A 12,090-nucleotide genomic window follows, 5' to 3' on the forward strand; every position below is an offset into this window, starting at 1 on the left:
CATGAGACAGCAGCAGGTGAACAGACTGTGGCTGGTTTGTTGTGTCCTCTGGACTGTGCAGACACCTCACCTCACTGATGTCACTGATGATCCCTAGATCAGGTGCCAGTGATGTTCTGGCTGGTTTTCATCACTGCTGGTGAGCCCCCTGTCCTGGGCCGTCCACAAACCTTGTCAGGTTGTCATGTTTCCAGTCGGGATGTCTGTTGCTCCTTTGCTGAAGTCAATAAGAATTCTGCCTGAGGTTTCCTTCAGAAACTCCTTGTCGTCTGACCTTTTTGTACCAGGGTGGAGATGTGAGGTGACCTGACAGCTTCTCTGTGATTCCCAGGAACCTGAAACCGTTCAGCTCCTCCTCAGCTCCTCTGATGAAGAGGGAGCTGTGTGTCTTCACCTCCTGTTTCTAAACTCAACCATCAGCTCGTTGGTTTTGTGGACGTTGAGCAGCAGGTTGTTCTCTGGGTTCACTCTGTAGGACTGTTGATGGTGGTGCGGACCTCCAGTTCTCTCCATGTCTGGGTTTTGCTCATGGGTCTACAGTATGAACAGGAGAGGGCTGCTGTGTTCAGCACTAGACTGGAGGAGGGGAGACCACCAATCAGATCTGTCTGGGTTCTGTTTGTGAGGAAGTCCAGTATAACTGAGCCACAGTCCACCGCTATGACTCAGCTGTTAACACCTGAAGAAAATAAGAGCTTGAATGAAAACATGAATCAAACAAGCCGATTACGGTGTGAAGTAATTTCACTACATTTCCACTCAAATAGCAGTAATTCAGGAAAGTTTGATAATTATTGTCATAGTTTTGGCCACAACCATCACAGCAGGAAACTGGTCCTCGTACAGAACAGGTCCCGTTTTATGCAGTCTGTGACTCTGCCTGTGTTTGTGGACGGAGGATCTTTAGTGGGGTCACGGACCTCATGTTGGGAACCACTGCAGTGAGACGCTGTCACCGTCTCCAACACACAAACAAAATTTTCTTTTTTCAGCTTTGTTTTAGCAAAGAGAAATTCTGACTGTAAACATGTTGTAGCTGTTGTTTATGAGTGAAGTGCTGTTAATGTGTTTTGTTTGTGTGTGTGTGTTTGTTTTTTCTTTGTTGTGCGATTGTTTGTGTCTTTGTTCTGTGTTTGTCTGTTTCATTATTGTGTTTGTTTGTGTTTGTTTGTTTTTGTGTTTGTATGTTTTTGTGTTTTTCTGTATTTGTTCATTTGTTTCTTTGTTGTGTGTTTGTTGTTGTGTTTGAGTGTATTTGTTTGTTTTTGTTGTGTGTTTATTGTTTCTTTGTTCATTTGTTGTCTGTTTGTTTGTGTGTTTTTGTTGTTTCTTTGTTGTGTGTTTTTGTTTGTTGCCTGTTTGTTTTTTTGTTGTGTGTTTGTTTGTATGTTTGTTTGTTTGTTTGTTTGTTTGTTTGTTGCCTGTTGGTTTTTGTTGTGTGTTTGTTTGTGATGTCAGAGGCATGGCGGGGTGATGACCTGGGTCAGGTGGCCGTGGAGGAGCAGAGTCTGGAGATGCAGAGTTGTGCCACCAAACTGTCGACCATCCGAGAGGTTCTGCTCAGGAGACACATGAAGGTGGCTTTCTTTGGCAGGTACAAACCTCACAAACACAAAGGTGACTTCTTCGGGAGCTTTCAACCACACGTCGTGATCCTCCTCAGCGGGTGCTCAGTTGCCATCGTGGGTCATGTGATAAGATGGTGAATATACTGAATCAGTATTGACACTTTAGAAACATCAACCCGTCCTTACTGCAAATCAATCAATCAGTGCCTTCGTCAAGTCACGATAAACATCACGTAAAATCACAAGTGAAACAATCAAACTGATCAATACACAGAACTGTGCTGTACCGTTCAGTCACTCATTCTGTTCGTGGGGAATTAAAACAGTTTTTATATCATATCATCATGTCGCAGATCAAACTGAATTATTGATCTGTGCAGAGGATTAGAGTCTACACACAAACTGATGAAGCTTTTATACTGGATGTCTTCCAATGTTACTGGTCATAACCAAAATATATTTAGAATTCATGAATTATTCATTACATGTTTAAGTAAAAAGTATAAAAGATAAAGTGCTCTGTGACACATTCCTGGAAATAAGTGAAGAGGTCGTGGCCTGAATGTCGTAGAAATATTCAGTTAAGAAGCTGAAGTTTGCAGTCGGCTCTGATTCCAGCAGCAGTTCAGTGTCGAGCTGCTCAGAACTGAACCTCAGATACCAGGTCTGCTCTGCAGAGATCCACCTTATCTCTGATCCACAAACTGCTGCAGCTTCCTGCTTCGCTTATTATTAACTGACCAAAAGACGATAGTGAAACGTTTCTAAATGTGATAAAAGTGTGTGTTTCTGTGGAAACTGATGATGTAATAACTGATGGATGATGTAATAGCTGCCTTTCCCTGTCAAAGTGGTGAGATGTTGATAAGAACACATTTTAGTTTGTGTTTATTAATTTTAGATTGTGGAATATTCTCATTTGCTGTTTTTTATTTGTTAAGCTTAACACAAATATGATGTTTAGAAAGTGAAAACCATCACTCTTAAGACCAGGGGTGGGCAGGTAATTTTTACAAGGGGCCAGATGGGAAAACTGAGTTGTGTTGGGGGGCCTAACCAGCAATAACTTGAACTTAATTCTGCTCTGTATTAATTTTCCCCATTGTAAAAAGCATTAAGTTATATATTTTTGATTAGTTGCTACTGATGATCAGAAGAATAAGGATATTCTGTAAATATTTATATGAATAAATGAAACTGTGGTGTAGGTGATATTGGAAAATACTCCTGTAGAAGTAATAAACAGTACAAACAATAATCACATCAGTGTTTCATTTTATTTTTAACATCTTCCCAAATACTAAAAATGGTGTTTGACAGTATGTTAAAGATAAAACAATGAACTTAATACAGCAAGCAGTAAGTGCTTTTAATGTTTTACAGTTCACTTTACTTGTTCAGTGGGAGAAATCCAGCCTGCTCTGAGACATTCTGGTTGAATGTGTTGGCAACTGGGTGAGAATGTTGTCCTCCACTTGGCTCGATAGAAGACCCCTTTCAGTATTTTGCCCACCTGACAGCGGTGTGGTAATTCACATTATTACAATTTACATTAACTCAAGTACTGTATTTAAGTACAATTTTGCAGAAGTTGTACATTGTGTATTTCCATTTTCTGCTGTGCAAACCTGTACTTGTACTACATTATAGTACATAAAGCAGGTAAAATCAGCTCCTCCTCCTTTAAGCTAGGTAATCAATTAAAAGCCAGGTCTCGAAAAATGTGCAACTAATCAAAATGTGTATTTCCATGGCTTTAATTTAATCAATTCACTATAATCACAGTATTGTTCAACACCTGGTTGTCCTGGATCACTTCTCTAAGTGTGATTTCAGTCACCGCAGGTGTGTTTGTGTTAATGTCTCAGCCAAACTCGATTTTGTGGTAACGTACAAGTGCCACAAGATGGGAGTGGCTGCGTTTCAAGTGCATATGGGAACCTTGCAAGTCAATGGTTGAATTTCCATCAATGAATTTTTTAGCAAATTTTGAAATGAGAAAAGGTCGATGGAAAATTATAAAAACATCCATTTTCTCAAATGTTTTTCCGCTGGCTCTAAGTGTTTTTTGTCAAAAGAAAATGAGTGGAGATGGAAACACCTTTATGAATTAAGTTCTGACATTGCTAACATTTAACTCACGACTGATCAGCTGTTTCTGCTCTGAGAGGGCAAAAAAAAGGAAAAGAGGAAGAGGATCTAATAATCTAACCATCCTCACATTAATACATTTGTTTTCCACCAATTGACTTTCAGCTGACACTCTTTCAATTACATCATCTTGTTGCGCCCTCTTCTTCTGTGATGGTATAATGCTTGACTGGAGAACTGCTGCCACCTAGTGCTTATCTCCATGAACCAACTCCTAATAATCACATAACGACAGTGGTTGCAAACAGATATTTATTCCCAGTTTCTTTTGCAGATTTTCTTAAAATTCTGTTGAAATTTGCTAAACATCTGGATGGAAACTCCAGGCTAACATGTTCTTCCAGGTGTTTCACAATGTAAGCCTTGTTACAGAATGAACGGTTTCTGTCCACTGAAACATCACAGGGCTTTTAATTTGAAGTGGATACAGGAAGTATGCAGTTTGTATTAACAGCTAAATGGAAGCGGATCAAAACAAGGCTGTCAACTAAATTATGATATCAGTTATACTTATCAAACAGAGGGAGTTAAAAATAAAGGCCTGCTTCTAATAATGGCCTGGTACCTTCAGTTGAATAAAAGCCCTGAAATAATATATATGTAAAAATTAAAAAAGATTCAGTGTGCATGTTTTATTGATGATACTTTAAACGTGTCCTTTGCACTCTGTTGCTATGAGGGGGTCCCCACTTTGTTTTTATCATGCACATAGCCGCTGTGTGTTTCCCTTTAAGAGTTCAGGACCAGATTTGGACTAGTACCAGTTCAGGATTGGCTTGAACATGTTTCAGAGTCCCCCCCCATATTAATAAAAGATGAAAAAGTTAAACAGATTTGAACAATAAAAGATATGAAGTTATCAGGTATAAGGACACTGTTACTATTACACGTTTTTACAAAATAATCTCACCACAAGGCAGTGGCGTGCACAGAGGGGGGGCAGGGGGGGGGACCGCCCCCCCTCGTGGCCCAATTGTTGAAAAACGCGTGCTAAAGTTTCACCTGGGAGCCAAAACACGTGCTAAAGTGCCCTCTTGGACACCAAAACGCATGCTAAAGTGCCCCCTGGGGGCCAAAACACGCGCTAAAGTGCCCTCTTGGACACCAAAAGGCGTGCTAAAGTGCCCCCTGGGAGCCAAAACGCATGCTAAAATGCCCCTTGGGAGCCAAAACGCGAATTAAAGTGCCCTCTTGGACGCCAAAATGCGTGCTCAAGTAAAGTCCTTTTCGCCCCTGCCCTTCAAAAAGTCTGTGGACGCCACTGTCACAAGGTCTAGTTAGTGGCGGTTCTGGAGCTTTCAGTAGTATCACATGGTCTTAACACTTCTAAACACTTAAAGGACTTCTGGTGTATGTTATAATACAAAAACAGAAAAAAACAGATGTAAAGGAATAAAAAGTATTCATGTAGGTGATGTCTGCCTGTGATTCAGGACCAGTAACGGGAAGAGTACCGTGATCAATGCCATGCTGAGAGACCGAGTGCTGCCCACTGGCATCGGTCACACCACCAACTGTTTCCTGAGAGTGGAAGGAACCGACGGAGAAGAGGCTTACCTCACCGCCGAGGCGTCCAATGAGAGGAGGAGCGTCACGGTACGACCAACACAGGCTTTATCTCATCTGAGGGTTTTATAAGATCTCAGACCTTCAGTGTGATTATAATCTGGCTGATCAGGTGACACAGTGATAACTCCACCTTCCTCCTCCTCCTCCTCTTCAGACGGTGAACCAGCTGGCTCATGCTCTTCACATGGATCCGACTCTGGACTCTGGCAGTCTGGTCAAAGTGTTCTGGCCTAAAAGTCGCTGCGCTCTGCTGAGAGACGACCTGGTGCTCATGGACAGGTATCACTCTCTTCACCTGTCCAGGTGTTTCCACCTTCAGTCCACTAACATTTGATCCTGTTTATCCTGCATCACTGCACTTCTTCAGAAAATTCTTTTTATTTTAGTTTATTTGATGTGAGGAGGCTTTCTATCATCTTTGATATGAAGATGCAGGACACTCGTTCATTCATGTGCACAATTCCAACATGTCAGAAATTCTGACTAACTCAGGTGTGTTTGCATCAGTTATACTGTGAACGGAAAACCGTAAAATAAATGTGCTGAAACATTTTGAAAGGAGCCGTTGAGTTTAGTTACTGTTTGTTTGCTCAGAGGAATCCTGCTTTTCCTTCGCTGGTTCGTTTGTGTTTGGAGGAGACCTATCAGCCAATCAGAATCCAGGAGCACAGAGACAAACCCTGCTGGACCAGCGAATAGAAATAAAAACATGAAAGTCACGTCCAGCAGCAAGACTTTGACTGAATTATGAAAAATCCCTTCTGCTTCTGACCTCTGACCCCTGACCTCTGATCTCTAACCTCTGACCCAGCCCTGGCACTGATGTCACTCTGGAGTTGGACAGCTGGATCGATAAGTTCTGTCTGGACGCCGACGTCTTCGTTCTGGTGGGAAACGCAGAGTCAACGCTCATGAACACTGTGAGGGAACATATGATCACTGCGTGTGTGTTTCTATACTTGGTGTAGAATCATATTTTATATTTATGTCCTCGACATTTTAATAGTTTGTTGTTTTTCTTTCTGCAGGAGAAACTTTTCTTCCACAAAGTCAGCGAGAGAATCTCTAAACCAAATATCTTCATCCTCCACAACAGATGGGACGCTTCAGTGAGCGAACCTGAGTACATCGAGGAGGTCGGTGTGTGTGATCATGTATTGCTCTTAATACGTAAATCTGTTCACGCGGTCACATTGTGGGGGCTCGCCTTCCGCCTTACACCTCCATGATGGAAATCGTTAAATTTTGGGGTGAATACTTGGGTTAGGGCTCGGGTTAGGCTAGCAGATTCAGCTCCGACCGACTAGCGTTCATGGGTTGTTAGTTGATTAGGGTTAGAAAAAAATGTCATGGTTAGAGCCAATCACAGGTAAAGTAGTTGTTTCTGGATAACAGGCTGTTGGACAAACGGACTTTCTTCAGGTGATTGGGCCGTCAGAACGCTGGCACGGTTCCCAGAGGACGGGACATCTCATTTCTCTGAAACGTGTTTTCTGGTTTGTCGCAACGGACTAAGCTAGGAGGAAAAGATGCAGGTGAAGGAAACGTGGTTGCAGTTAAGGGAACTGGGATGAAGCCTCTGTGTCCTTCTGCTGCCCAGGTGAGGAAGCAGCACCTGGACCGTTGCGTCAGTTTCCTGGCCGAGGAGCTGAAGGTGGTTGGCCTGGAGGAGGCTCCGGGGAGGATCTTCTTTGTGTCGGCCAAAGAGGTTCTGAGCTCCAGGATGCAGCGAGCGCAGGGAATGCCTGAGACAGGTGAGCCAGGTGAGGGACAGCAGGAGGAGGAGCCTCCTTTCATCACACGGAGGAGATGACTGAAAGCTTCCTGATGTTTCAGACCCCTGCGATGAACCAGAGGGCCAACACGAAGTGTCAGGAGATGTTTTTACAGTAAATAATCCTACATGTTCTCGACCTGGACACCAAGACAAAATACAAATATCACAAAGTTCTAACAAAAATGATCTTCAGATCAGAACGTGCAGAACGTTGATGAACAGTTAAAGTCAGTTTACTGAAATTAGTTCACATTAAGCTAATGGTAGATATAAACATCTAATATGCAAGATCCATCAGGTTCTTCATCATCTTCCTCTTCCTCCTTTACTTCTTCACTCAGTGGAAACAGCTGATTAGTCATGTTACAGGTTCTGGTTTCAGTCAGCTGACTCTGGACCGGTTGGCTGTCTTACAGACTCAGACATGCTTCTTCCTGCAGGTGGCGCTCTCGCTGAAGGATTCCACGACAGACTGAGAGAGTTCCAGATGTTTGAGAGGACGTTTGAGGTACGGAAAGACATTCACTTCATTTTCTGCATGTTTCAGTTTGGACAGAAACTGACCAGAGATAACTGAATGGATGACCTTTGACCCCACAGGAGTTCATCTCTCAGTCTGCAGTGAAGACGAAGTTTGAGCAGCACACAGTCAGAGCGTGGCAGATCACTGAAGCCATTAAAGCTGTGATGGACGCCATCAACATCACCTCTGCAGACAGGAAGTCAGGGAAAATATCTGACCCACTTCCTCTTTAACAAACAAAGCAACTCATTTCTAAAGTGATTGTTCTTGAGTCGCTGAGTGTCTGACTTTCACCTCTGACAGGATCTTGTGCCTGGAGGAGCGGGAGGATCAGAGGGACCGGCTGGATTTTGTTCGAGGACAGATTAACCGTCTGACCGACAACGTCAAAGAGAGGATCAGGACTCTGACCGATGATGTCGCTGCCAAGGTGAAGAAATCATCCAGCTGAAGGGTCACGCACATCAACTGACGGACATTCAGCTGTTTGTTAACTATAAACATGATCATTATTCAGCCGGATCCAGATCAGAGTAAATGTCAGCAGAAAAACATCAGAGATATGTTGGAACACAGTTTATCCACCGGGGGGCGCTGACAGGTTTACTCTGTAAAATAGGCCAAAGATCTGTCACTATTCTTTACAAGCAAGGTGAAGCCCTCACACCTCCCCTCTGAGTGCGTCTCTAGGGTTGACGCAGGCGTGTGCACATACAGTCACAGCAGCTTGATGTTGTTCATCGGCAGGTTGCGGCGGCTCTGTCGGATCAGATCCGGTCACTTCCTGTTCTGGTGGACGAGTTCAGAGCCGATTTCAACCCCACACAAGAAACTCTAGAGCTCTACAAAACTGTGAGTACTGCAGTAAAACCCCTGTCGCTGAACAAGCACTCCACCTCTGTTCAGCTTACATTTAGTTATCAGTCCAGCACATGCATAGCCTAGCTTAGCTTAGCACAAAGCCTAGCTAGCCTAACTCCATCTAGATCTGACACATCAAATGTTGGACTGTTCCTTTAAACTCTCTCTCACTCTGTAACCTCACTGTACCTGAACACACCTGACTGCTCCGTATAACACGCACACACACACACACACACACACACGCACACACACACACACACATACACTTAACAGAAACGTTCCTTCACAGGAACTGATAACACATTAAGCTGCTTTACTTCCAATCCAGTTTACAGCACAAACACTGAGTGTGTGTGTTTGGTTCGTGGATCTTTGTGCCCTGGGCTTTGCCTCTCAGGCTGTCCTCACTTTGATTGGTGGAACTTGTTAGTGCTGTACACAGCCTGAGAGGAGGACCTGCAGACACTCCTCAGGGCTTAGAAACACGCACTCTTCTGTAGAAGTCTTGATTGACATGTGATGGTGTGTATTACAAAAAGGTAAAAAATCAACAGGTTGACAGCTCACTGTGATTTTTATGATTTGTGGTTCATATAAATGTAGAAGTTTACACATCATTTCTAATAATACAACCTGAAACTGATGAAGCTGTGGCATGATGATGTATGATGATGAAGATGAAGATGGTTGTGACCCGTTCAGTCCGTGTGGGCATGTCTCTCTTCAGAGGCTGCTGCAGCACGTGGAGGAGAGGCTGGTCGGCTGTTTGGCTCATCGCTGCTCCGTCGGCGTCCTCAGAGACATCAGAGACGCTCAGAGACACATGATCGGTACGACGTCTCACTGCGTTCATGTGTGTCGTCACAAACAGGCGACGTGATGCTCTTTGTCTTCTCTGTCCTCAGACAGCGTCCGTCCTCTGCTGTCTCTGTCCGTCCAGGAGCAGCTCTCCGCTCCCTCCGCCTCCTTCGAGTTGACCTACGACCTCGGCCTCGTCGCCCTCTGCGCAGATTTCCGTGAAAACATCGAGTTCCAGTTTTCTCTGGGCTGGACCGCCCTGGTCACCCGCTTCATCGGAGCTGCCAACGCCAAGCGAGCGCTGAGCGGCCCTGACCCCCGACTGCAGGTGTTTACAGCCAGGCTCATTTAAAAGGTGCTTGTTTGTCGTTGTGCTCTGTAAACCAGACGAGACCAGAAACATCCTTCACTTCTCTCTCTCTGCAGGAGAGCTCCACCTTCAAGGATGAGATGGTGGTTTCCATAGCGACAGGTCTGGTCTCCGTCACCTCCCGGGCATCCATGACTGTGCTGGTGATTGGTGGAGTGGTACGTCCTGCAGGGCTCACAGTTACTGTTATTAATAATCCTGACTCAAGGTCCTCTAACGAGCTTTAAGGTGCAGCTCGGTTCATCAGAACAGTGGAACTCCACTGAAGTCACTTAAAGCTTCCTTTGTTTGAACCCGGCATTGTTTCCATCCACGCCTTACCTCCACCTGTAGATCAGTGGATCATGTGACACTATGTGTGCATGAGAGAAAATCCTGCCCCACACCAGTGCTAGTGGTGAGAGACTCCACTGAGCATGTTTAACTGCAGAGTCACCTCAGCTGTAACGTCCTCTACAGATGGTATGGATGGAAACTGCCTCTTTAAAACAGCACAGTTCAGTTAATCAAAGATTATTACAATTAGATCGTACTGCTGTGTGACAAACAGAGGATTCCATTCCTCTGTTTGACCTGCAGGCACAGCTCAGGGCTGAAAACACACCCCCACCTCCTCTGCAGGTGTTTGGTTTGAATATGATTATATTTACAGCTGATACCATAAAAACACTCAATCAAAGAGATCAAAGTGTCTGTGTCCCACAGGTGTCTCAGGTATGTCAGTGTCCCACAGGTGTCTCAGGTATGGCGGTGTGTCACAGGTGTCTCAGGTATGTCAGTGTGCCGCAGGTGTCTCAGGTGTGTCGGTGTGTTGCAGGTGTGGCGTTCCGTGGGCTGGCGTGTCATCGCGCTCTCTGTCTCTCTGTACGGTCTCCTCTACCTGTATGAGAAACTCACCTGGACCAACGCCAGCAGAGAGCGTGCTCTGAAGCAGCAGTTTGTGGAGCACGCTGCTCACCGCCTGAGGGCCGTCGTCCCACTCTGCAGCTCCGCCTGCAGCCACCAGGTGTACAAGTAAGACCCCCCCCCCCCCCCCCCCCCCCCCCCCGTTATTCACAGTCACCGAGCAAACACCTGACGGGAGTCTGAATCTCACCTGTTGTGTTTGTGTTTGAGGGAGCTGTCGTCCACGTTCAGCCGTCTGACTCAGCGAGTGGACCTGAGTGAAGCTGAGCTGGAGGGAAACGTCCGACAGCTGAGCTTCAGGATCCAGAGACTGGAGAACATCCAGAGGAGGTCCAAGGCCTTCAGGTCAGAGCTCACAGTCACTGAGGGGGAGGCAGCTGGGTCCGTGTCTTTCAATTAAGCTAGGCTAACAGTTTCCCTCGGCTTCCAGTCTTTGTGCTAAGCTAAGCTAAAGACTGGGTGGCTCAAATGGCTCAAAGTCAGTAACCAACACAGGAGATGGAGCACAGTCCTGCAGAGAAAGACCTGGTTCCAGAGTGAAAACACTCTGATGTCTGTAAATAGTAACTATAGCAGGTAAATAAATGTTCCAGTTCTAAGGTATAACGGTGCAGTACATCCAGTACAAATATGAGCAAACTACACTTGTTACTTTAATGTGTGCTGTAACGTGATGCTGAACCGCTTCCTGTTTGTCTTCATTACAGTTTAAAAAGGAGACTGAGTCCAGTTTTCTTGGTGTTTTCAGGAACAGAGCCACAGAGCTGGAGACGCAGCTGGAGGCCTTTTCTGTTCAGTACCTGCAGGGAAACTGAACGAGAACCGGACTGTGGTGGTGAGCAGCGCCTCCTGCTGGTCTGCGGGGGTCATGAACGTTTAGAGGACACGTTATAATTCTCCAGTTGTCAGTTTTAGCAGCATTTAGTGCTGATGTGACATATTTAATGACGGCAGACTCATATTCACTCCTGCAATGATGTTTAGTCTAAAATGAACATTTTAGCTGTTAATAAAGATAATCGATGACCTTAAAAACATTGAAATAACCACGCACAAGGTTGGAGTAATGTCAGCTCCATGTTTTCAGCAGCTGGATCACAGTCTTCATCAGCAGCTGTTCTGATTCTCATGATGAGAATCATTCAGTATCTCACAACCTTTAACGTATTAACCTATTATTGATCATTAAAACATGGCTGACAGGTGATTATAACCCCTGCCCCCCCAGTCTGAATGTGAATCTTGTGACGCAGCTGCAGCGTTAGTGACAAACTCACTGATTAGATGTGATGTGCTTTAAACCTGAACTAACTTCATCACTGTTAGCATCCATTGTGAATCAGCATCAGTGCGGGCTGTTAATCGCGTCCACGTGTGGTGTGTGTGATGATAACTGCAGTGAACCATGTTTGTCGGGTTGTTTTGTCAGTAACTTGAACAGCCTCATTGCGATGAGGAGAACTGGCCTCGTCATGTGGTTTCGGTTTTCACTGCTTGGCCAGGCAACAGGCACTATTTCACTAGCTAAGAAGAACTTTCTAGCATGACTAGGAAGTTTTTGTTA

At 44.9% G+C, this 12,090-nt stretch overlaps 1 protein-coding gene across 1 annotated transcript in view; it reads left to right on the forward strand.

The window, feature by feature from the left end:
* mfn1a (mitofusin 1a) overlaps nucleotides 1–11,353 on the forward strand; it is a 12,636-nt gene extending 1,283 nt beyond the window's left edge. Inside the window, exons 3-18 of the mRNA XM_041949409.1 lie at nucleotides 1,459–1,594; nucleotides 5,153–5,315; nucleotides 5,443–5,567; nucleotides 6,100–6,208; nucleotides 6,317–6,424; nucleotides 6,889–7,042; nucleotides 7,506–7,573; nucleotides 7,666–7,787; nucleotides 7,892–8,018; nucleotides 8,336–8,440; nucleotides 9,180–9,282; nucleotides 9,358–9,580; nucleotides 9,643–9,778; nucleotides 10,438–10,634; nucleotides 10,737–10,871; nucleotides 11,275–11,353. Coding sequence (XP_041805343.1) covers nucleotides 1,459–1,594; nucleotides 5,153–5,315; nucleotides 5,443–5,567; nucleotides 6,100–6,208; nucleotides 6,317–6,424; nucleotides 6,889–7,042; nucleotides 7,506–7,573; nucleotides 7,666–7,787; nucleotides 7,892–8,018; nucleotides 8,336–8,440; nucleotides 9,180–9,282; nucleotides 9,358–9,580; nucleotides 9,643–9,778; nucleotides 10,438–10,634; nucleotides 10,737–10,871; nucleotides 11,275–11,341 — 2,078 coding nt within the window. The 3' untranslated portion in view covers nucleotides 11,342–11,353. The remainder of the gene's footprint in view (nucleotides 1–1,458; nucleotides 1,595–5,152; nucleotides 5,316–5,442; nucleotides 5,568–6,099; nucleotides 6,209–6,316; nucleotides 6,425–6,888; nucleotides 7,043–7,505; nucleotides 7,574–7,665; nucleotides 7,788–7,891; nucleotides 8,019–8,335; nucleotides 8,441–9,179; nucleotides 9,283–9,357; nucleotides 9,581–9,642; nucleotides 9,779–10,437; nucleotides 10,635–10,736; nucleotides 10,872–11,274) is intronic.
* The last annotated feature ends 737 nt before the right edge of the window (nucleotides 11,354–12,090 follow it).

The sequence above is a fragment of the Chelmon rostratus genome, chromosome 12, assembly GCF_017976325.1.
Source record: "Chelmon rostratus isolate fCheRos1 chromosome 12, fCheRos1.pri, whole genome shotgun sequence".
Lineage (NCBI taxonomy): Eukaryota > Metazoa > Chordata > Actinopteri > Chaetodontiformes > Chaetodontidae > Chelmon > Chelmon rostratus.